Here is a 25,548-nt window from a genome sequence, read left to right as displayed (position 1 = left end):
AGCAATGTACTAGAAAATGAGTCACACCGTGCACAAATACCTCATTGGGTGTGGGGCGGTGCATTTGCCAGGGTGGATATGCAATGGTCGGATATGCGACTGTATAAAAGATCGACAATACCAACAAGATGGAAAACGATTATTAAAAAAAGAATCATTTAATCGTGACCCCCAAATTGTGACAATTCATTGAGTCCTTGCAAGTCTCAGACCTGCGCTATTAGTACTTGCGAGGTAGTTCGTGTGTATCCCATAATGCTTGGCAACGCACATTTATCGTGATGAAAATCTTCCGCTGTGACCATTTGAATAATTATTTCTTTTAGGCATTTTGTCGGGGTCGCTGGCCCCCGAGATCCCTCCCTCTGTACCGCTAACGGTCGGGTTAACCTCATTATTAACCTCATTACTCGCCCCCTCGCTACTAGGCGAACCGCTGTTGGGTTCTTCACCCATGGGGTGAGAGCCGTCGCTCGAGGATTCCCCTCCCCCGCGGGTCCGCGTAATAGGCATGGTTAATTACGTACGCGCACACCCACACACAGCTCTGCGCGGCACTCACTCAATACCGACCACTCACGTTAGGATCGCGCACCTGTATTATACACGTAGTGAACGTGCGCGCGCACACGCATACAGCTCCACACGCGATACCCACTCTTGCGCCGCTCTGCGCAGCGCTCGCCGCCTGCTGGCCGCTTACGTTATGATCGCGCACCTGGGGTACGCCGATTACGCACGCCGCGAGCTTACGCACACACAGTACCACACGCGTTCCCACACGCTCACACTGCACGACAAGATCACGCGAGACCACGCTTCGCTATTAATGATTTATTACCTGGTACTAATGTTGAATCAGTGAGTCGACGAGGCTGGCCTATTCCCCTAAACCGGCACCTATTCCCTATTTATCGGCTATTATCTTACTTCACCTCCCCACTCCCTGTTTGGCGCCCGCGGAGGTTCGCTGCTCCCTGCGCTAACAACGTACCTCGATGCGTCTCACGGACGTCCGGGTCGCTGGCTGGAGCTGCTGCTGGTCCGCTGGCCTGGAGAGAAGAGAGCGATTTCCCCTCTGCGCCCCTCTATTTATCCTCCCTACCTCAAAGGGGATGCTGCGCTGAACAATGGGCTCGTGCACCTCGAGCCCGCGCACGGCGGTTCCGGGCGCTGTTGATATGCTAATCAGTGTGCGGCGTGCAAGGCGTAAATCCTAGTTAATCCCTTACCCTTCCTAACAATGGGGCCTGCGCGCTCAAGCGTAATTATCCCAACCCTCCATGACTATGCGCAACAGCTCCTGCGGTCCCGCTATTCATGCTGTCCCGTCCCTCCCCTGCTTGCCCCGTCGACCCGTGGGGGTGTGTGTGGGGGGAAATGCGCCTCAACCGCGGTGGCCGAATGCCCCATGCCGCGACCACACCATATTAAGGCTGGTCGCAGCGCCGCGGTGCCACGTAGCACGGGGGAGGTCATCCAATTCCCTGATCGCCGGAAACCGTGAGAGTTAACCCCGATAAGGGTTTCTCGGATAAAAACCGGTCGGCCAGGTGACCTCCCCTCGGAGCTCTATGGGGGGGGGGGGGGAAATGCGTGCGGGTGTGTTCGTGTGAGGTGAGGTGAGGGGGACGCGGGGTTGGCTCCGTTGCTTGGTGGTGGCGAGGTCGGGGATTTGGGCGCCTGCCGAACGGCTTCGTGGCGGCGGCATCACAATTTCCCCCTTTTATTTGTTAAAACCTCAAGCAGCATGAACGAGATTAATTGTTGAAAATGTTTTATGCAACCAGCCACTCGTCTGTACACTTGTTATGCTAACAGTTGTGTCCAACCAGTCGATGTCAGCTCATGTATGTATGTTGTTGAACTTCTTTTGCATCGTACATAACCAACCATGCTATTCCGAGGTTGCGGGGGAAGGACAACAAACTAGACACGAAAAGGTGGAACCGTCACAGCCCGACAGCTGTATCAAGTAAATAAGAGATTTACAGGAGATACCGTAATCTCTCATTTACTTGATACAGCTGTCGTGGCTGTGACGGTACCACCTGAAGACGGAAGCTTGTGTTGCCTCCGAAACGTCGTGATTTTTATTTATTTTACTTTTATTCATTTTAATTTTTTACCTACGTGACTTTACCGAAAAAAACTAAGAATATGAATCCTTGCAGTCACGAAAGCTTCAAATCTAGAATAGGCACGAAAATCATTTCTAAAGAAATTCGTTTTCAATTAAGACTTGGCTCCTTAGAAAAAGGAAACGAAAGCAGAATAGACGACCACCGCGTTTAATTAGCAGCGGGTGATACTTGGACGTTACAGGTGTGTCGGCTCTACTTGAATGCTAAGGCATCAACTAGTTCTATTGCAGCACACTCCCATTATTTGTAACATCGTTTACCAATGTCCATGTGCCATGCCGCACACAGAACATCCGTTTTTTGCTGTTCAATGCACAACAATTCTTGTCTCGGTGAGTCGATTTCAAAGATTAGCGTCACCGTTCTATTTTAGTGATGCATTGTCTTACATTTTATCGTGGAACGGTAGTACCTCTTATTCGTAACAGAATCGTAGTAGTATTTTATTGTGGAACGTACTAATTTGTTTTATTTATTTCTGAGTAGATCACAATTGTCCTTGAAACTTCTGACACTTTATTCATTACCAATTGGTTATACCGTACAAGCTTTTAAGAAACGAATTAATTCAGGTCTCAAGATAGGGTATTAGGTGCATTAAAGCACACTCATAGAAAAGATTTGCCTTGACCCAAAATCATCGTTTAATCGTCTATATCGTGCTTTGCATGGATTAAGACTTGTCCAAAACCGAATGCACGTCAAAATAACAACGTATTTATTTACTAATTAAGTCCCTTTGAGTCTCACTTTTTAAGAGGCTTGGCCAATTCCTGATCAAGTATTGACATGTGTGGGAGGAAACCTAAAAAACAAATCAACAGCTAGGTCAACATCTTACTTGCTACTCTGCCATATACTTGGACACCTTATAGCCCTGCAGGTGAGTGTCGTACAAGTGAGCCACCAACTCTGCTGGATTCTGATTTCCGTCGCTGGAAAACGTTCATGCGGGCCTTGCGTGAGCAGTGCGCATGTAAAGTGCCAGAGCTGAATGGCGACACGGCCTACACCGCTATCTAGTCCCAGCTACCTATACAGTGAAATGTTTCACACCACCAGATTTACATTTTTTCATGAAGTATATTTTAATTACAGGAGGAATTTTTTATTTTTTTTATTATATCATATAGTGTTCTAACATATATGATGGCATTAGTTTCTACAGCTATAAGGTTATATATATTAATCTGCATATGTGCATGTCTCTGCGCCCGATATGTGTCCGTGCATGTTTTATAGAGAATCTCTGTCACCCGATGCATGTACTTCCAGATGGACCTTTTCGAGTACAGCAGGGGTGGGGGGAGCCTTATCTTGAATGAGGACCGAATAGAACTTTTAAAATACCTTAGGTAAGACAGCCACACATTAAAGCTACCGCCTCAGTCACCTGTCACTGCAAGAGGCGTATGCAGTGACATAAGTGTTTGAGAGTGCTAAAATTAGAAAAGCAGTGTCACCAATTGAAAAATATTCCCCTCTAGTACCCGATCAGTGAGGCTAAAAGACGCTCGCAGTGATGGAAAACATAATTTGCAGCCTGTTTGTAAGTGGTTGGCTTCACGTGACCGTAGGCCTTATGAAGTGATGTCGCAGGTTGCACACAGCCTCGGGTGCTATGTGTTCCCCACCCCAGGGGGGAAAGGAGCATTCACGTAATTCACTTTGGAATACCTCAATGAGCCTCTCATCACAACGGCAAGATATCCGTGCAGGCTACATGGAGACAGGTATGCCCATCATCATGTGTTACTCCTAATGAACATATCTGTACAAATGTAACTTTCCCAGCATTGATCAGCTGGGGTGAATGTAAAAAAAAAACGAGCGGAAAACCAGATGGGATTTTGTCCAATTGTTGGTGACCGAGCTGAACGCATCAAACCTTTTCTCTGCTTGAGAATGTGGTTTAATTTAGACAGAATGGACCCATGATCACAGAGGTGCGGGCTTCATGCTGCCACAGGTACAGCAATAAACCCAATGCACCCATTCACATATATGGCTATGTATGCGTATGTGTCTTTGCGCCTGTGTCTGCAGAGTACTCTTGTCTCTGTGTCCTCGTGATGGCACGTGTCACGTGCCCTGGTTTCAGTAGTACATGTTCTGCGCCCACCAAGCTGTGGAGACACACACACACACACGGGACAATCGTGGTTATTCGTGCGGCATGATCATGTGTGTGTGTGTGTGTGCCTGGTGCTATTAAAGTGACTGTACGATGGATGGACTAGGCCCTCGGGAATATTGCAGGCGATTTTGTCGTAGATCTTAGGTAGCAGTTAGACTTCCACACTCGTAGAACACAGCAGAGCGCTGTTCTCATCGCCAAACATCATTCATGTAGGCAGGGCCAGCAGGGTCGTTGGACCGTACAGTGGGAGTGCAGTGTGTACTGCATGTACACTGTCTGATAACAGAGGCAGAACGGTATATGTGTGCATATGTACACTATTGCTGTGTATGGGGAGCGGAAGTGTAGTGGTTAGTGTGCTGCGCTACAAACCAGGTAACATGAGTTCAATTCCCGCTCAGGACCAACACCAATGACAATTATCTGAACCAGTTCTGGGCCTCCCATAGGTTGACTCAGTCTCAAATGATGTATAAACATCATCACAGGGAGACAAAGGCGGCCGGGTGTGTTGCTGGCCATCCCACCGCCATGCCAACCTGCATAGGTGCTCACTAACAGCACTTGCCCTAATGGTGTCAATGCTATATGGGGGATCAATGTCTTTATTACTGTGTGATAATAGATGCTGCGCAATACATGTCAGCGTGTCGACTTACACTCGGGATATCTCCGGATGAAGAATTTGCGCATCTCGTCGTACAGCCAGATGAAGATGGCGTATGATATCGCCACAAACCACCAGCCCACTCTGCATGCAACCACACGCACAATACACAAAGTAGGTATGAAACATCTGGTCAGATGTGCACTGTGACAGCCTTCATAGATGCTCGATAAAAGTACTTGCCCAAACAGTCGATAATGTATGGGTCCTTGTCTTACATGTCACGACTTACCGGAGTGGCATGAAGTGCAGGCCCTCATCCATGCCCGGGCAGTAGGACAGGAAGGCAGCGATCACCAGCTGAGAGAGCATCCCCAGCAACACTACCTTGTTCCTGCAAGGATGCACAGCACAGCAGACGATTAATTTGAGTTGACTCTAAACCCTAGAGCTCGAACCCCTAACCGCAGCACCACCCATATTAGTATAATATAGTAGTAAGCAGGCAAATATCTATTTGCCTGCTTAAACTAATTCTCTTGGAAAATCCAGGTCCACAAGGCTGTAAGGCTGGTGGGCAAAAAAGGTATGTGAAGAAATAGAAATGTAGTCTGTTATTTATTAACCATGATCCTCCACGATGGTGCACACAGAGGAAACGCCCACCGTCTCCTCTCTGTACAGACTTCAACTTTACGGAAGGAGGAATGAAGATGCTACACTTTCCTGACCCAAGCAAGGACTTGGCAAACCAGGGGGTTGTGATTGGACCATGGGCATGAGAACATAGCAGGAGAAGGGGAGAGGGGGTGGCTGCCTTCTAACTTACGGAACAGGGGTGCAAGCCGTATGCTCAGTAGCCTTCATTGGTCTCCTTGACTACTCAACATGAACAACCATGGCCAGGAAATGCAAAACTGCGATGGACAGAAGTTGCGGAGGTTTCAAACGAAGGGTAATGTAAGGTTGGGTGGCATTGCCCAAGCAAATTCCCAGGTGATACCAGTTTGTCCGGTGGGAGGGGACCAAAACGTAACATCGTTTTTCGTTGGATATCTCATTCCTGCAATCCAGAAATAATGGCCAATAATACTGAATGTATTCTTCCCGGTCAAAAATTCGGTTAATTGAATGATGACATGAGGCCAGCTTCGAGCGCTTTCTTTCCCCATGTTGTTCTACTCTTTGCCTCTTCTCTAAGTAGCATTCACCTTGCAATTCCTGGAATTATTTGGGGTCAATTCCTGACACGGGCGGTGACCGTGGGTAGCGACATTCCAGCCTGAGTTACCTAAAAAGGCCTTGTGTGAAGAGTGAGTTCCGGCGAGTTTTGCGGATGACGAGGTCGGCGAGTTGCTGGATGACGATGGCGATGAAGAAGGCCGTGTAGCACACGAACTCCTGTTTCTGCCGCTGCACGAAGGTCTGCATGCGCGCGGACACAGGCGTACGGCTCAGGGCGCTGCACGACGTCTGACCACAACTCCTGTGTCCTCGGGAAAAGTTATGTTTCGAGTTTATTTTGTTTAACCAGGTGTGTGTGCAATCCCATTGAGTAACGTGGAGGCAATTTTCAAATTTGGTAAAAGAATGCCTGAAAGTGCCTATGTTGGGCCTAGTAATTGTCCTGGTATATTTTTTTACAAATTATTTCAATTGTGCTCTCAGCATCAGAAATCTCGCGGAAATTGTGTCGGGGAACAGCTACGGTAAGATATTTTTCACAGGGCTTCTAAAAATCCTTCAAGTCGCCTTGTTCAGCTTTAGCCCTGCATCGTAGGGAGCACTCTCTCCCATACATTCTGCTACAAGTGTTTGTTGGATTAACTCAAACCAATATATTCAAGTTTTGGAGCTTTAAATTAGGCGTGCGATAGTTTTTTCTGTGCAGATCATAAGTGAGTGCGTCCAATGCATGATGCCTGGACACACCCAACAGAAATGCCTGCTAAATAATATTTCCTGTTTTTGTTAAAATGAACGATATACAGGTAGACCTCGCTCAGCACGACCCTGTAGAATGCCGAGTCATTACGGTGGTCTTGGTACTGTTGGAAATTTTGTACTAAAAAAATGAAAATACTAAAATCTACAAGGTGCTTAAGAGTGAGAACACGCAGTGCCAAGGAAACGCACCCACCGCCAGATAATTTGATGACATTTGCTCAGCCAATGTTAGTGATGTACGCTGAGCCAAACAGCACCCACCTCCCATAAATTTAATTATCACGATTCATGGTAATGATTGCATTGCATTGAAAAAAAGATATAGACATTGTTTTCAATGTTATTACAGAATTGTTATTTAATGCTAAGACACTACGCACTGAGCCACGCAGTGCTCGCCGACGTGTTTACTCCGCCTTAGTGTTTCTCTGCCTTATTTTTGTGTGTTTTTGTGAGCGTTTTAGACCCATCATCTCTGGAAAAAAGCTCGCAAGTGTTAGTGCTGGAAATTTGACCAAAGTGTTAACGAAAAGTATCACTTCGGAGCATCAGATGTATGCACTGGTGAGTACAGTACATAATACTGATGTTATAATTAAAACAACAATATTTTTACTTATTAAATGTTTACCATCTGTGTGTTATTGTTAGCACTATTACCGATACCCCAATGAAGCCGTCGGAAATGAATTTCGATATATGCAATGGTGTAATGGCCCCTTTTAGCACCGATTCCATTAGTGCTCACTTCTACATATTCATGCATCTTGAGCGCTAAGCGAGGTCTAAAGTGTATTGTTTTTCAAGAAGCAGTACACGCGCGTGAAGGCGGCGCTGGTGCCGGCGTGTGCTGCTGCATGCGGAGTGAGCGTGTGGCACGCACCCACTCTTGTCCATACGAGTCCTCCAACTCCTGCTCATCCACCTGCTCCCAGTGCTGGCGCAAGCCGATGCATGTGGTCGGAAGCCAGCCTTCCTCGGCCATCACCGTGAAGTAGCCGAGGAATGCCCCCACCGCCTGCGTCACACCTGCGGGCACGCACAGGTTGCACTCGTGGGTCACACAACACAAATAAAAACGTCCCGTCGTGTCGTCTTTAACAGACTGTTGGGGCAAGGGATGCTAGCAAGCAGCTATGAAGGCCGGCACAGCACATGAGCGAATGGGTGGCCAGCACCACGTCCAGCCGCCTTTGTCTCCCAGTGCCGATGTCTTACGCACCGAGTACTCATTTGAGGCTGAGTCGACCTCGGGGAAGCCCAGGACTGGTTCAAATATTTGCCGCTGTTATTAGTCACGAGTGGAATTGAACTCTGGTCGCTGGATTTGTGGTGCACGTTATAACCCACCGGGTTACACACACCCATACGTGTACGTACATGTACAGACCTTTGTCAGCCCACTGCAGGATGAGAGCTTCCCCATGCTGTGTGGATCGTGCGAGATTATTTGACCATACGTCACTATGCTTGTCGTGAGGGTTGGCGATGGTCAGGAGCATAGACAAGGGAACAAAGTACAGTACAACAACGGATTTTGCTGCACAGCCCTATGCTGCCCAGCACATGACCGTGCAGTCTATGACACCTGTTATTATACATGGTGGTCTCCCATCAAAACATTATCCAGGCTCAAACCTGTTACCTACAAAGATCTGATGAGATCAGTGCATGATGAGTAATTTGGTCGTAGGCATATACAAAGAGAATGACAATCGAGCCCTGGAGCAACTTTGCAATTGTAACTGGGAAACGGTAAAACATTATGAAGATTCAAACTGTGGAACGTAAATATTGATGTATAGAAGACAAGATGAGTCGAGTCGATCATCAGGAGGGATTTGAATTAAGTTGCGATTACGTGTTGAGATTTTAACCGCCGTACCACCTGGCGTTATGTAGCACAGATTCCCTGGCATCCCTTTTCCACTGTACATCCAGGCCGCACTGGGGCTGTGCCAAGCCATGTTGTTTTTCCACTGCAGAATCTGAACTCGTGCCGCTGATGTCGCACGCAATGAACGCACGACGTCAGTGGCACACGTTTGTCAAGTGTACTAACTAACGGAAAAATTATAAACCACACCCCTGGCCCTGCTTGGCCCCGAAACAGATTTCGATGTCTTCTTGTGAAGCCTGGCTTGGAAAAAATCACCCATACTGGCGCAGCTCGGGTGTGGCAGTGGAAAAGGGTGAGTGAACCCGCAGGCAGGCGAGCGGCACTCACCGATCTGCAGGTAGGAGTAGGTGGCGAGTTTCGAGTTCACCAGGTGGTCGGTGCGAGCATTGCGCGGTCGCCGGTTCATGATGTCGCTCTCGGATTTCTCATAGGCCAGAGCGATAGATGGGATCTGCGCGCGTACACGCGGAGTGGAACAGAATGAGCGAGTTCACTTCCAGCCCAGCTGGAATTAGCGTTGCATACACTTTGCACGGAGCAGTATGCACAGGTAGCTCTCTAACCACACGTAGATTTCATTCACCTCCACCGGAACTGAAATGTTTGGAGGATATCTTTCCATCGGTTGATGGATGCAGCCATCGTGAATGTTGCACAAATTACTCTGCTCATAATGCAGTGAGACCTTGCAGAGCCAGATTTGCGTAGGCCTATATTTTGGGTAAGCTATGAGGCTTCCAGAAATAAAGAATAAATAAATGTTTTGTTTTAAATGTAAATGTCAAATATTTAACAAAAGCCATAAATCCAACTGGAACTCTATTTATGCACTAATGAAGCTGCGACTTGTATAAGGCGGAGGAGTGTGCGTGTACACGAGCAATTCTAAACCGAAAAATAAAAACATATCTATGTAAATTGCCAATAAGTGCTCTGGAATGTCACATGCTCTACTAAGTGCTCTCTCGTTTTCCTGTTCATTACTTTATCTTTTGTTTTATAAATAAGCTCAATAAATATTTCATGCACTCATCCAGTGAACCTCAACCATCTACCTGCCTCTGCTTCGGTGCTACGCTAGCGAGATGTTAATTACCTCACCTCGTATACAGGAGGTTGTGGGTTCATCCGTGGCAGTCGTGACTGTAGTCTCATTTATGTAAGGACGTGCATACACTGACAACGCGGCCGATCCCTACAACTTCAGCGCCAGATGCTAGCCTGATGATAAAGAAGGGGCGCTAAAGACATGCCTCCCTGGCGTCTACTGTGCGGCTCATCTTCTTTGAGTTACTGCCATTAATAAGATCGCCACTTGCTAGACTCCACCAACCGCGCACTGAGTCATATAGATCATCGCCCTAATTGGAGATGCCCCGACAGGGGCTAGTTGCGTTTGAGAGGACAACACCGTGCTGGCGTCGCTGATCCGAGAGAGAGGTCGCTAATCGATAAGCTCCGTGAAACTGGGCGCTCCCGTCTTCACTCTTAGCTAGAGGATAGCACTGACTAAACAGCTCACATAAGACGGAATTCAGCGAATCTGAGACTGATCCGCTCAAATAATCAATAAACTGGGAGATATTCATATCATCTCCCCGCGCTGTTCCGGGTACGGTGTCAATTGGGATAGGACGGATCGATCCGGGTCATGGCTGCCTCAGGCAGGCGCACTCATGTGGCCTAATCTGGCATCAGTTACAGGGTATACAAATTCCCCGGTACTAGGGGCCATAGTAACTGCTAGAGCCCGCTTCAGCTAATTTACGAACGTGAGCTGTAGATTAGGTTCCCCGCTAGAATTGGGACTTGTAAGGTTGATAAAGCCGGTCGGTTACTTAGACAACACCGTTATTAGCTTTATGACGTAACTGTGCTACGCTAAGCGATTAAACCAGTGATTGCATTGCAACATCCGTGCAGATCGCGGAGTACGATGACTCCTGCCGCCTAATGCGGCTCTGCTCCAGTGGCTGCGGAACCAGCGTTCGCGGACTCAAAAGAAGGAAATCTGGCGTGCCATTTCTATGGCTCCTAGTCGTTTACGGACCGGCCGGATTGAGGTAAACGTGGTACAACCTTTCCAACAAAATGAAAGGGTGTAATAACTTTAGACGTTATATCACGCAGATAGCGACCAGTGTGTCTGCTGACCTATAATATATCGGCTACCACATGCTACTTCAAATAATTTACGCATGAAGGCTCTATGTAGCTCAAGTCTATCGGGGATTCTCGCTCATTATTCAAAGGGTTGCATTCGCTGGAAGTTCGTTGTCGATAAAAGTAGACTCTGGAGCATTGTAGCGTGTCCTTGATCAGGGATGTCAAGCAGGCTAACTCGGAAGTTTTCTATGCACGGGGGGCCGGCTTCGGACCCGTCTAGCAATCTGAAGCCCTTTTGATGCGAGCTCTAGATAATTTTAATAGAAGCTGGCCTGGGGCGTCTCTAACTTGACGCTCCCGGATACATGGACGAGCCTCTGATATTATCCAAGGTTTGTGTCCATAGGCCCACAATAATAAATAATTAAGTCTCCTACATATGGCATTAGCCTTAAAGCATATATGCGAGTTTTACCAGGGTTAGGCTATTCGGATAAACCCCTTCGCCATATAGGTCATGGCATCTCCCTGCGTAACTTTCTAAGAACGAGTAATGGGGATCTTTAGTTAGTGATTGCAGCCGAAAAGGTTCACACTTGCATGACCAGGACCTATACTTGCAAGTCCATGATATTAAATCCCATGAGTTCCTTAGGGTCCCCCGTCATTGGTGGTTGTGCGGTGACGAACGCTTGCCACTTTATCGCATTAGGCTTGTATCGAGCTGTCGCGGACAGTTCAAAGTGAGGATCTGGACTTGGTTCTTTAGACGCAGAAGGGCGATGTGGCATAGGAGGTACACGGTGTCAAGCAGGACCCACACGCCGCAGGTGGATTAAATAGATGTGTCTACTTCCAACCAATACTTGTATCTTAATACCGCGGTGGCAGGCTCAACCTTGGGATGCTATTGATTTAGTGGAGCGTTGACGTCGTTGTGAGTGACGCATATTAACATCGGTCTAGACTATTCTACCACCCAATCCGATGCAGCAGCCGACAAAACGGCGCATACATAGTTCCTCCCCGAAAACGAATGTCTTGCGGAACATTTCTTTGACTGCCTATCAGAGGCACTGGCCGGTGTTGTAGTGCGGCATTTCGTCGCCACGGGCCAATTAGCTTTTGGCCCCGCGGTCCTTCATCGACAAAGCCAGTTGCCTGCTCTTTCACAATGTGTTTTGAGCAGGTGCGCCTTTAAATGGCGAACACCGTCCCGCAATGTCGACTCTTTCCAGTCCAGTATACTCCATCATGTCATTAGAGCGATACCGAAATCTACCAGCTGTCCCGTACGTGACTCGGCTGGGCCACCATATTATGGTTTAGATAGGTAATCCCCTGGGAGCAGCGGCATAGAAACCAGTCTCGACGATCTCCCAACTCTCGCGTGTATAGTATCGAGTAACCTTTCGGGCTCGGTCAGAACTTTATGAGATTTATCACGACAAAAGGTTCTTCGAACATCCAAGACAGTTATATTGCCTATGAGCTTTTGGTGAGCATCCGGTAGAGCAATGGGTTAAAAGAAGCTAGATCATCCCCTTAATGTTTAAAATCCGCTAAGGTCTGTAGAAGAGGTTCCAGTAACGATACTAGCAAAGTCGGCTTTTGCTGGTACTTGTGCGTCGCTACCCGGATTCCGAAAGTAAAGCGAGGCACGGCATCCGTCGATCCCAACAAGTTCGGCTAGATACCAGCTTCGTTGCTATGATTTATGATGATCGCCTTTACTTCCGTAGATACCCGCGTCTTTGTTCGCTGACCATGCATGAGCCGAGGTGCAACGCCGTAAGCGATGGTCAGTTCAATAGTCTGGTCTCTTGGTTTCTGACCCTCAGGGTAGGCAACCCCAGTTTAGTTTCCCCTCCCATCAACATGTGGCTCGCCTATATATCTCGGACCGCTTACGTGCGATGGCTAGACGATCATCGCACAGTAGCTTATGATTAATGCAATCAAGTTCAAAAATCTAAGCACATCAACGATCTGACGTGATGCTTATGGTAGTCAGGGGAGAAAAGCTCTGGGATTTCTTCCGCCAGATGCAGATCTCCTATATTCCTCGTAGTGTAAGTAACTAAATCGTAAACTAAGCGTCGCTGCTCCCGGTGATACAGGCCACTCGTAAGCGCGAAGATCTAGATTTAACAGAGGCTCGTAACACATTGCCGGGGTAGGCGGGACCATCTAGCGCCTCTAGATGCCTTCCACCTCTGAGGTCAAGGGAGAACACCCGAGCACCGTAGGACCATTAGATCGAATCTGGCTTCCCGCGGCCCTCCGTGCAGCTAAGCCACACGGGAATGTCCATGCGCCACCGGCTAACATCGCCCGCAAGAATCGTGCCACGCTTGACGGAATCTGATTGATCTCCCCCCCGCGATGGTAGTCGTCTCCTCAAATATTGTGGACTCATTCCTGTTATTCCCGCTAATCCTACATACTGTTGTGGAAAATCGGTTCGAGTCCTTTAACGGCACTTGCTACCAGAAAACGATATGGACATTACGATTTCCAGTTTGTCGTCCGCTTGAGTACATTGCGAAAGTTAGTATCCCTGTGAACGTGTTAAGACCCGTGTAGCGCAGTATGCCTTTATCCTAGATGTTTTTCTTTCCAGGATGGGCAAGATTGGTAAACCGAAAATTACCTCGCAAACGCTGCTTACTGGACTCCTGGAGCTGGAATGATCCACTGCTATGTCGACCGTGGAGGGTCCGTCTTTCGATCAGTTTAGATGTGGGTGCGCATACGGCGGTATTTAGTGCCGTTCAGTTCGCGAACTTCGGTTTTACATTGTGTTAGAAGCAACATATTTCGACACTAAGCGCCTTTACCCTTATCATCGGGTCATGGTCTACTGCTCAGACTCGGGGTAACATCTAGTATCACGGATGGCGCGCAATTGGTACCGGAGAGTGTAAGTCCAGACTCAACATTCGATTCTTGGGGCTATGTTCTAATCTAGCGTTCGCATGAGAATATATCCCACGCTTATCCAGCTCACCAAATGTAGTTTGTTTGCTACTCGCATGGATGGACGCAATTCCATTAACTCGATCTAGCGCACACAGGAGGAGGCAATTAACCTCCAAAGAATGTAAACTCAGTCGAATCAGCCGCTAGTAGGACAAACATCACCATTTTTCGTCATGAAAGTTGCCTTTGACATACGACTTGAGGCTTGCATACTTTGCCCGTAGGCTAGCATCTCTGGCTCTATCAATGTTTCCTTTAGGCAAGTACAGCAAGTTTTATAACGTGGTAAGTCCTTGGAGTGTAAGGATAATATGGAGGAGCATACTAGTTTCCATGAAGCGCCGGCGTCAGTCAGCCCACTGGTTTCATACACCTCTAAACGTGCCACTCCTTTAGCTGGACGAGAGACCCCACTATCCTCTATTACACTTCTCCGACACTAGTTCAGCTGAAATTAGCCAGTTTGACTAGGGCTAGAATCCCCGCCGCGATACAGGGTTCGAGCTAGCAGTGGATTACATTTCTGTCCCGTAGAGACGGTGACTCATCGTTTCTTGTTATCCCAAACTGACAAAGCCCATTATCTATGGGGAAAATGTACTTATACGTAGACCAAGACACGCCTTATGCGTAAGGCTCGATAAATCCTATACGAAGAGACATTACTTAAGGATCACCGCCCCGTACACCCTTAAGTCAGTGCAGCGGTACGCAGCCAAGTGATCGCGTCCCGATAAGGAGAGTATCTGCCCGCCCATGAATCGCCCAAATAACTAGTATACGCAACGATAGTGGACGAGCAGTTGGAACTTTAATTGACGGTATACGGTGAGTAGATTGGACTATGGCCAATTACATGATTGGGCGGTACAACCCAAACACCTAACAGGATCCAATTAGAGTAATATCGCGTAGTAACGTGACTACGCGAGACGCTTGTGATGTCTACTATACCTATGTGGGCATCATTTTTCAGCAATTTTCTTCCAATATGACCTACTACTAGGCTGTGAATGTACGTTGCGGGACTGGACACAGACCATGGACGGAGCCTAAAAACCGGCTGGTCTTAATATGACGGGCTTCATCTCCGTAATGGCGTCCGACGCACGTATCTGCATTCAGTGTAGATGCGATAGAGTCTCTAACTCTGTATGGGTGTGTCCTACCGAGATTGTAGGACCTAAGAGTAAAGATGGGTGGATGGACTTACGGGTACGGGATTTGCAAGCGGGTTACGGCACTTGGCCTATTCGGTCCACCAATTTAAGAGGAATCAGTTCCTTTGCCGTTGTTCATGGGTCTCGATCACGAGCAGTTGAGCGCCCTGTATATCTGCTAGGGCTCCTGTCTGTTAAATTTATTATTTCGACCTCCCTAACCTGAGACAGGACACCTCTATTTCAGGTTAGTATTAAAGGTGATATATACAGGTAGCTTCATAATCTCCCTTTCGTATCGCCAGTTGCTCATCTCGCGCTGCTATGGGAGTGCCCCGGTGTTATGTATCCCGCTATGATCAGCATCGCGAAAATCAAACGTTAGTAACCAGTGCGGTGTAAGTCTAGCGCCTAGCGGAACGTATATTTGCAAGTTTCTTTTGCTTCGGATTAAGACAGAGCAAGAAATGGGAGGCCGATGGTGCTATGGAGTCACTAATGGGGCATTAATATAATTCTCAGAATCCCCGTTTCATCGTGGGCGACTTCATGCGTTGAGGGCACTGATATTTGCCGACTGAATGGTGTACACACAGGCTGGCCTCAGCTCATGAACTGGCCTGATAGCTTCCTGCGTTGGTAGACTAGGCCCGGCTCATATGCAGAGATTTCCCTTCAATGACGCCCGTAGGACAAATAGAATGGGATCACCTGAATCACGCGCTTAGCAATCAAGCGCTCGTAAATAATCAAGCAAGAGAAGGTTCCAATCCTAGCAATGGGGATTTGCTTTTTGGAGTCTCAAGTCCCCACGGTCATATAGTATTGATGCGTGCGCTGATACAGCCGGACTTCCCGCACACGCCGTGTGTACCACACTCAGGCCCATCAGCCGAACGGATCGTTCGTTAATCTTTAGAGATTGACGTTGGCCCCACCTTAGGCAAACTGAACTCTCATATCGGGTCTAGCGTGGACATGAGATCAAGCATCGTGGGTTTCACCCCAACAGGGCTGAGCCCACAAATAGATATATATGCAGGTATAAATAACGGTCGTTATCCTCGTTATTACCAACCGGGCAGGCATGCGAGTAGCAAGACGAGCAGAATCGCCAGTCTGAAAACGTATGCCATCAGGACTCTCTCCGAACTGCAGCATAAGCTCGCCGAGCATTGTAGCAAGAATCAATCTTAAGCAGCCCCTCATCGACCCACTTGGGAGTTTGCACTCAGTGAGTACTCGTGGGCGACACCTTCCCTTCCACTTCTTTAAGGTGATTCACCAAGAGTGTAGACCCCATGCCACGGCCTGTTAGGTGCAGACTCCGACATAGGTGCCAATACGGATGAACAGTTCCTCTAATGTCGATCTGATATTACGAGCGTGTTTGACCGAGTTGCGGGCCACAGATCCGCACACTGGCGGGCGAATAAAGATAGGAATCACCGGGTGACCGAAGATGTATTTATCTGGGAGGGCGGCCAGTTGTATTCATCATCCGGATATCTCCAAAGTGGTATGCGGTTTGGAGTCAATTACAAGTCCGCTGATACATTAGACTAGCCCACATGCCAAGACTGACTCCGTGGGTGGAGCAATCTCTCGAATCCTTGTTTTTTAAGATCCCTGTTATATCGAAGCCCACCAAAGTGTCCGAGGCCTGTGCCGCGCCTCCCGCTCGAAAAAGGGAATAAGGGATAAGAAGCATGGTCAGCGCCTGCTTTACTTGTACATTGAAAGTGCACAACCAGTATTTTAGAAGCGCGGCAACCTACAGAGAATAGGACTCGGTTTCCGCGCCAAATCACGATACTGAGTGTAGCTTTACTCCACATCCGGAAAATAGACTTGAACCTAGCAGGGGTGCGAGAGTGGGCAAGCTGATTAATTGAAAGCTGAAATAAAATAGCCGTTACTCGGTCTCCTGTAGCTAACTCGGACTGACCCCCTCTGGATAAAGTCGGCTCCGTACGACTTTTTTCTTTTAACTAAGTATCGGACTTAGCACGAACCGTGTTCTCAAGAACGTCGAGCTGACAGAACCAGTTGCTTGCGTAGCAGCCCACCTCAATAGCGGAATAGCAAGTTTTAGTGGATTACGGGTCCGGTTGTTGATTCATGTGGAGCTATAGACCCGCAGCGATATTTTGTCGCACTTTCATCTCCCCAGCGCCTCTACCAAAGTAAATACTTTGCTACACAGTTAAACCATTAGCTAGGATTATATACCGGGTGTTTCTTTAGAGTCGGCCTCGCATAAGCATTCGTCCCAAGCGTATATAAGTAATGGCAGCACCATGTGGCCTGCTGGGAAACTCTGTGTTCAATGTGTAAACTCCCGCCTTAAAAATACATAGTTCCTCTCAGTAGAGTACCTGCCCGAACGTGGATGACAATCACGTGTAACAACGACCGAATTAACTAATCCCACAGGGGATAGCCACTTCCACGCCCGTGTCCGCACTGATGGCGATGCTAAGACGCCTATGACCGAAGAGGCATATTCCATTACATGCACTAAGTAGCTTGAGGCCTGACCGCCAATTCATTAGCCTATACACGGATGTAACGAGTGGAGCTACACTGCTGGCCTCAGGTAACTTATGCATAGGCTCGCAGCCTAGTGATATTCCCGCATGGAGCGATGTATTCCCACGCTCCAAAACGACTTCTGCTTCTGGCCAGTAATGAAGATGTACGCAACACCACCACTAATATCTGTCCCTCATGGTCATCAAATGTATTAGGTGCTGACTAATGTGTTAGTTGTATCCGTCTTAACTCTGCGCACACCGTGGTATTCAACTACGCTAGAATATCCGGAGCCCATAATGAATACTCCCACCGATTCACAAATATTGTGCAATCATAACCCGCGACTTCTAAAGCGCTCTCCCACTGTAGAATGGTATGTACACCCTATCCAATGCCCCTTCTACCATGCGTGACGCTCATATAAAGTAAGAAGGGAAAGCTTATACATGAGACCATCCGAGGCACTGCCCAGGTCGGAAGCTAAACTTTGAGGCGTCTTTGAACTCCGATAAGGTTAAGAACGGCAATCTTGCCCTATTGATAATTCCAGCAGCGCGGGGCGTGTTTCGCTCTAGGCCGTTGATCAATCTATGTACGTCCCTCGATAGACGGCCTTATAGAGCTGACTATCTATGGGCGACTACTAATTTGCAAAGCAGACAGACGAGGTGAGAACTAGACGACGGGTATTGCAATGGCGACTCATACCAGCTGCTGCCGCGACTACTCTGTCATAAGTCATTGGTGTGATACAGACGTACCAATGGACGGACACCCTTTCATTTAACATAGATTATTTGGCACCTCGCAGTCTCCACTGGAATTTAGTGATTCTTCCTACTACAGTCCAAAACTTTTGCGTGAACGGCAGTAAACAGAGGAAGACCCCTCTCATGAAGTACATGCACCATGGCAATAAACTATGAAGAGGTTTAGTTACGCTGGTGACAGCTAAAACTCGCATCGCAAAGCACAATGTCAGGAAGCCCTTGACGTCATAGTTGTGTTTCCGCTAAATCATCCATGTAAGCGTAGGATATAGATACAGAAAGTAAGTCGATCGCTAGCAGCTGATCTTAGAGGTCTCTAAGTCCCCACGTACGTGTCACTAGGAATTTCTGAAATCTGCGGGCATACTCACGACCGGGTTGAAGCCGGTGCCTCTGCGTAGAGCACATGTGAACGTTAGTGGTTCCCTCAATCAGCTCGAGTGGGCTCTGAAGGATGGCCAGTTCCCTGAGCTACGATCTACGGTTGACGTACTCAACCACAAATTGCTCAAGACAAATACCATTTACGCCAGTGTCACTCGAGTTTTTCGATGTGAGTTTGAAAAAGACTGAAAGATGGCTCAGTGTGACAGAGATGAGGACAGCACTCGCATCTTGGCGAAATTCATGGATACCAGAACTTTCGCAGCTGCGGCAATTACAAGACACTCCGTTGTGTCGCGGCCTTTGGCTTAATCCTGCACCTCTGGGTCCAGGTCTTGACCTAGCTGCCACATGCTTCCCCGTGGGAATGGTCGGATTTGTAGCGACCTAAACGATGGGTCGGGTAGATTACCTACGGCGTCAACGTTCCGTACCATCAATGCTGGCTAGAACACTTCCTTGGGGAAGGGTCGTTCACGTGCTTGAGTGAGATTGTGCCAAGGTTAGACGGGGCCACTATAGCATTGATCGCTACAAACCAGATACATTTGTTAACCTATGGGTCTAATTAGCCTGTGCTTTCATTCCACGATGTCGGCGTTGGGGTCTGTAATTAGCCACCGTTATATACTATCGAAAGTCCGAGCTCCCGTTTCCTTATGTCATTCCCGGCGCTAGACCCCGGCCATGTAATTACAAGTTCGGACTAAACTGTTCGTGCAAGCATATCAGTCTCCCATATAAAATTGTAGTGCATAGCTTTGAGTTGAGTGCAGACGGCACGCGACCACTCACCGACGTTGGCTCATTAAACAATCGTCCAAGCTGAGTTCTCAATGGCGGGAGAGCCACCTTCTGTACAACGCGCGTGACTCGTAATCCTTGCACTTCCCAGAAGTGCGGTGCCGGTCGGAATAATTTCGTGGCGTCCGTTGTTGTTTAAAACTTGCCAGGGTATTTAAATCGACAAGTGAAAGATGGGATCTCATATATAGTATCCCAACTCCTGATTACATGGTGTCAATCCCGCTCCCGAACCCGGCGTTCTGGCGTGGTTCTACTCCCAAGCGCTAGCTTGTAGCCAGAGATCCTGCTCTAAAAAGCCCACTGACAGCATACCCACCGTATTCTTTACCTCTAAAGCACATCACAGAGCCGGCGCATTATTCCGAAAAGCAGATATCTAGCGCAAGGCAAGTGGACGACGATGCTAATTGCCAAAGATGGAATGATGGATCTTTCCTAAAGTATCCCCGACCTCAATCCAGTGCGTTGCTGGTCAAATTGTTTTGCGTTAATCGTCGTAACGGAAGGACTGCACGGAGCGTACATTAGTGCAAAGCCAACGATCAAGAACTGATCTCACAGTCCTGGCACTTAGTGTGTATGCAGCTGGATTTGTACAAGCCATCTGTAACTTACTCTCCGTCCATAGTAAGCTCGGATCACGGGAGTTTAAGACGGATCCATGGATGATATTTAGCTTCGGGGTCCCTTAGCGATGGCTAGAAGCCGTCGACATAACTCACCAGTTTTAAGTGCGCATTAATTGAAGCAAGGGGCTGCTTACGTGAAGTGCCTCGGCACCTCATGACGACCAAAGAGCTATCTCAAGTCGTACGAGGGCTAATCCTATCTTCGTATATGTCGCAGTCTAAAGACCCGCAACGGTCCCAACTGCCGTCTGGCCAACGAGGTGGCACTTTAGAATATAGTACATTATCCTGGTCAGCAATTTGACGTACAAATAGATCGGTGACCCGCAAAAAAAATTACCAGAATGTTCGTGAAACTTGTAGTTACGTCTCGCCGTACGAGCGGCGTCTTGACATGAAAAACTCGATATACCCAGTTCGTGTTGGATCAATCGCATGTCAGGAGTGATCCAATCGCGATAATATGCCAATAATTATATGGTCGCGCCGTTATGGAGTATAGTGCGTCAGATTTTTAAGATGAGACTAAAGCTTACGCACCGTCGGACGCTATCGGCCAATTAAGAGGATTTGCAACCCTTCTTTAGTTATTGCTATAGACTATCATACATATTTCAAACTACCACCACCATAATTCCAAAAAAGCTCTCTTTATAATTGTATCTAGCCCACTAAAGTTAACACGATGATCCGTGCGTTTACTCTACCGCTACTCTTACAAATTGCGAAGCACGCCAAGCATACAGGTTCAAGCTTAGTGTGACTTCAAGAAAAGGCAGCTTAGGCCGGGTTTGAAATGCGGCAGTCCAGGAAGACGTCGAGAGGTCAGGGGCCCCGCCGTACCGGTCTAAGGTCAATTTAACTCGATAGCCCATACTAATGGGGGGAGTTTAAGCGATTTGTCCCATCACACACCTAGGGACGCACGCTAATCGCCAATCACAGTATATTTGTACGTACACAGACTACGAATGAAGCACGATGTCTAGCTGTATGCTGGTGCTCAATTGCGCTTAGTGAAGTGCGGCGTCTTGCGCAACTTTCCGGGGGGCCTGCTGTCTCTATCGGATCTTCAAACAAGAGGTCCAAATCGCAGGTGGAGATCCATTCGAAAGTCCAAGCACCCGTATGGCGTGAGCCTAGCTCTTTGGGACATTCTGGTACCTGCCTTGGGGGTGTGTGTATGACTACTTGCGGAAATAGGCTTTGTCCATGTTACGTACTCGGTACTAAACCCCGGGCCCCTAGTTGTACGTAGACAACTTCTGTAGGTACTGAAGAACGCATCACTGACGGCCAACCGACTTTACATTTCCCGGCGCGCGCCCCACGCAGCTGCTAATGGCCCTCAGTTGAGGGACGTTAGGGTTTACGCAAGTCAACGGAGTAGGGGGGTTTAAGAGGGGTCCCACGACTGACCAAAGGCCTATGATTGTTCTGCATGAAAGAACGTAATACACCACCGACTCTGGTGCGGCATCTACACTTTTCATTGTTAGCGAGGGTGACGTGGCATACCGCTCTAATCAGCTCTGGCGGGATAGTTCACGTCGTTCACAATAAGTCGTGGGCTCGATAAGAGTGGGGGACCTGATAAATCCTTTTGTAGTAGAGGTTGAATAGATGGCTCACGCGCATCAAGTGCTTGGGTATCCACATTGGGACAGCTAGCGCAAGTGAAACGCGTACATGTAAACATGCTAGGTTATGAGCCGCAGCCTTTCGACGCACGTTTGTTCTAACATTCTCGGGGGCCTCTAGGGGCCGGTAGGTGTTTTTCCACAGGCATCATAAGAATCTACGGATTATCAAGGTTGCTAGCCCATTCGTGCTTAAAGCTGCTAAGGTTACCGCGTAACATTGGTACCAGCATCCGGATCTATGCCAGCGATTAGCCATACCTTCGCATATCTCGGTATCACAACTCCAAATATGCACCGCGAATGAGTCGATATTCGAAGCGCTAGCGCGGCGTTATCTATGTAGGTTGAATGTAGCATAATCAAACATACTTCGTGCCGTTTCTATATCGCACTAAGCCAGCTCCTGAGTTTTATGGGTCTCGGCCACAAGCTCAACCAAAGGGCAAACTGACTGTTATCGCACTACAGTCAGTTGTTAATGACGTGCCTCACCGCTATATGCTGATTCCACCTAAGGGAAGCGGATTAGGTGAACAATTTGTCAAGCCGCCGATCATATGATAGAGACTTTACCGGATAAGTTGTACCTGTATAAACGGATCTACATTGATGAAGGTACCTGTTACACGACGGAGCATTTTTTCAGAGTTTAAACCCTGTTAACATCATTCTGTGACCTGTTGTACAAAAGCCGTGGCTGGACTATTTTCACAAACCGTGACTCTACAGCGGATCCGCGGCCAGCGTACAGCGATAGTTTCCGCCAACCGTAGATGAGTATACATATGAATACATAGCTATGATTTGTGGTGCTATAGTTTACAGGCCTATACGACATCGTCTTGTGGCTTGTGGCTCGTGTATTTATATGATTCAGCACATGTTACGCGAGATATCGTGTTCCCACTTTCTTTGGGATCGCATGCTTTACCTGTCCCTCGAGAATATCCTAACGTCTCTCCATAGCACATTGGTTGGGATGCATGATTCAGTTCGAAACCATGTGCCGGCAGGTATTCGGTCTTTTGAAATGTTGCTGTCTTGTTTCAGCCGACGTCGAAGAAAAACTTCCTCTGTACCTGGCTGACTTGTTTCAGTTCGACAAATCCGAGTTCGTATAGGTCAATTCGGTCTGCTCATAACAGTACTTTACACGAGGGTTTGGTATTAACGTCATCCCACCGTACCTAGCATAACAGGGCAACTAACAAACGCTTGGATTTCGGGACTCACGGCGCATGTAAGCTGGCTCTCGTCTCGTTCTAAGCACCCGCTTGCCGACTCTCGTTAGGCCGATCCACTACAGGATAACGAGATTGCACCACGTACCCCTTACCTGCCCAGAACTCAAACGAGGGGCAATAACACGTAGTGACCGACTTTAGTATTATACATACTTCGTGAACCTGCGCAGGTCGACTTGAGCATTATCTGATCGACTGAGAAACGCTCCCTGGCCCTCGAACGTCAGAAGTTAGCCTAATTTGCAAATAGTTCTTCGGCCGAGCCGACTGCACGCTACGTACCCAACAATCGGCTCATGTTCGGTTAACCGATCCGTTACATGAGCACGGACTGTAGCAGACTCCTCTCTTTCGTATCCCCCAAGTTACCGACGTTACATAACATCAGGCTAATGTTTGAACCCCTACGCCCGCCACTGGTTCGGTCCGATTATTACGGTCCAAAAAGGGCGGGTAGCCATCGAGTCCTCGCTGCGTGGGTATGTGCGGAGCCCTTCCTAGGTCTCCACGCCTTCCTAAGCTTGCTCAGTTTTTTCCTTGGGGGTCTTTGAAGGGTGTCGGCACGAGCGCATATCTGTCGACGTCACTGCGCTGTATGTCGTGAAGACTTACTTCAGTCATATTTGCAAGCGGGACTTGCTAACAACATGTGTCCTGCCAAAGCAAGGTCCCGAGTGCACTGGCTTAAAAAACGGTGTCTTCTTCAATTCCAATCTCAAGCCGTCCTTGTTCCCATCCTCGTCTCAAATGGATCACGTAGGCCCGCAACCAAAAGACCATCCCACTGAGACAAGTGGATGAAGGATGTAACTGCAGAGTGGACGGTTTGTACACATCGATTCCTTCATTTTTCTCTGTAGAAAAGAGGCTCTGAGCGGTCGAGATTTCTGCCAACGACCCGTTTTTATGGTTCGGTTCAAATCCTCGTACGGCTCTTATGCCTATAGCTCGTGGCTGCGCACGTTCCATCAGGCCTACGCGGTTTCAGGAGCCGCTGACTCTTTTTGGCGCTGACTTGCTCCAGGGAAGACAGCGGTGCCTGTACACGGGCTTCAATCCTTTCTAGTTTCTTACTGATCAAATAATTTATAAAGGTTATTTAGTGGCCTGTCGCGTCCATCAGGGTGCTGAAAACCCAACCATCGTATCTTTAACAGTTCAGATTACGTAGTTCTATACAGCTTTCGGTGGGTCATTTACAGTCGTCGTGGGCATGCTCCGACCTTGTTCTGCGATGCGAGTGAAGTTATATGCATATATACAAAACGATGCAGTAGCCATGTTATAACGTTGTGTGCACATGCCTAGTTTTCTAGGTTGGGCGCATGCTTCAGATAGTCGGGGAACGCTAAAGTCGTAATCCCCTTCGCCACACCATAATACCAGATTTTTCAGACTGCCGGGCCTCCTACATTACATAAGCTGGTACCTGTCATTCGTACATCTGTGCCCCTGCACGCATGCCGGTAATTGGACCGTGAATGACGTGAGTCCCCACCCAGGGTATGACCATTTTGTTTAAGCTCATGGCCGTCTGAGATTTGGTCTAATTGCCACTGAATGTCCTGAAACAACACCCCATTCATGTCTTTGGCCGTACTACCGTGAACATCAGGGTAGTAGGGAGCTTCATAACGTAAGGTGGGAAAAGGCTTTGCATTTGCAAGGTCAGTGACCACTTTCACTAATGTTGTTGGTGGAAGTGCCACTAAAAAGACTTGGGCAAGATCGTCGGCCTTTATAGGATTCGCCTACTTCCCAGTCCTATATTTATTCCTTCGAGCGCGGCGCGTGACGATCTTAACGAAGTTATCTTACGAACGGCTGATAATAGCCAAACCATAACTACTAAGATGCGTGACTAAGGTTCACGGCATAAAAATGATGATCCCGTCCTTGAGCAGCTAGTGTCCTGGGCATTCACACAATATCGTTTACTAACCTCGTCGCGGACTATGGCTATGTCTCTACCTCCCGTAGAACGCCTATCGCGGGAGCGCGGTGTCTGCGGGCTTGATTGGCACCCTGCTTTGAGAGATTCACAAGAATTAGGCTACTCATATACACCCTATCACGTGGCGAACGATCAGAACTCTATAATGGGCTTGCACGGGCAGTCCTTCATTATGGTTACGTAAATTGATTATGCACTCAGCACCCTGCACCGAATCTATAGTGTCTAATGCGTTGGATAGTGAGTCGGATACAACCACGCCCGGTCTGGATTACTATGCAAGCCAAATGCGACGACCCTATGGTCTTTTGCCACGCGTTTGTGGGAGTCGTGCCTCTGCTAGACCCCCAGATTATAACTATATTGTCGTTAAAAATGTCCTACATACCTGTATCCTTCATGTTTATCCTCAAGTAACTTCCCTATGTATGAGCTTGTAGAGCCCACAGGAGTATGCGTAATACGTATGATGGTATAACACTGTCTATCTTGTCTCAGTGGTGGATCGCTAATGCGAGGGCGACAAGTTAAAGTGGGGTAAGCACCTGCCAAACCGATGACTCCACTACTCAGTTCACAATAATTGCACCACT

The 25,548-nt window shown here is 48.0% G+C and overlaps 1 protein-coding gene across 1 annotated transcript; it reads right to left on the bottom strand.

Moving 5' to 3' along the window:
* Window positions 1–1,952: 1,952 nt before the first annotated feature.
* On the bottom strand, window positions 1,953–11,635 carry LOC121852142 (potassium-transporting ATPase alpha chain 2-like). Its single transcript, XM_042346232.1, has 7 exons — window positions 11,462–11,635; window positions 9,066–9,189; window positions 7,722–7,867; window positions 6,183–6,316; window positions 5,184–5,285; window positions 4,944–5,035; window positions 1,953–1,966 (listed from the first exon to the last, which is right to left on the bottom strand). Exons 1-7 carry the CDS (start codon window positions 11,633–11,635, stop codon window positions 1,953–1,955), a joined length of 786 nt encoding a protein of 261 aa, XP_042202166.1.
* Window positions 11,636–25,548: the final 13,913 nt, after the last annotated feature.

Source organism: Callorhinchus milii, unplaced genomic scaffold (genome assembly GCF_018977255.1).
Source record: "Callorhinchus milii isolate IMCB2004 unplaced genomic scaffold, IMCB_Cmil_1.0 Scaffold469, whole genome shotgun sequence".
NCBI lineage: Eukaryota > Metazoa > Chordata > Chondrichthyes > Chimaeriformes > Callorhinchidae > Callorhinchus > Callorhinchus milii.
Note: the sequence above shows the minus strand (reverse complement) of the source record. Positions and strands in the feature narration are given on the sequence as shown.

Bases quoted from the DNA above. Each gene is read 5' to 3' on its own strand.
- LOC121852142 (XM_042346232.1), bottom strand. From the start codon at position 11,635: ATGCCACATCGCCCTTCTGCGTCTAAAGAACCAAGTCCAGATCCTCAC. The intron at 7,868-9,065 runs GTGAGTGCCGCT...GCGTGCCCGCAG, and splicing joins CTACTCCTACCTGCAGATCG to GTGTGACGCAGGCGGTGGGG. The intron at 6,317-7,721 runs GTGCGTGCCACA...GCGCGCATGCAG, and splicing joins ACTCGTATGGACAAGAGTGG to ACCTTCGTGCAGCGGCAGAA.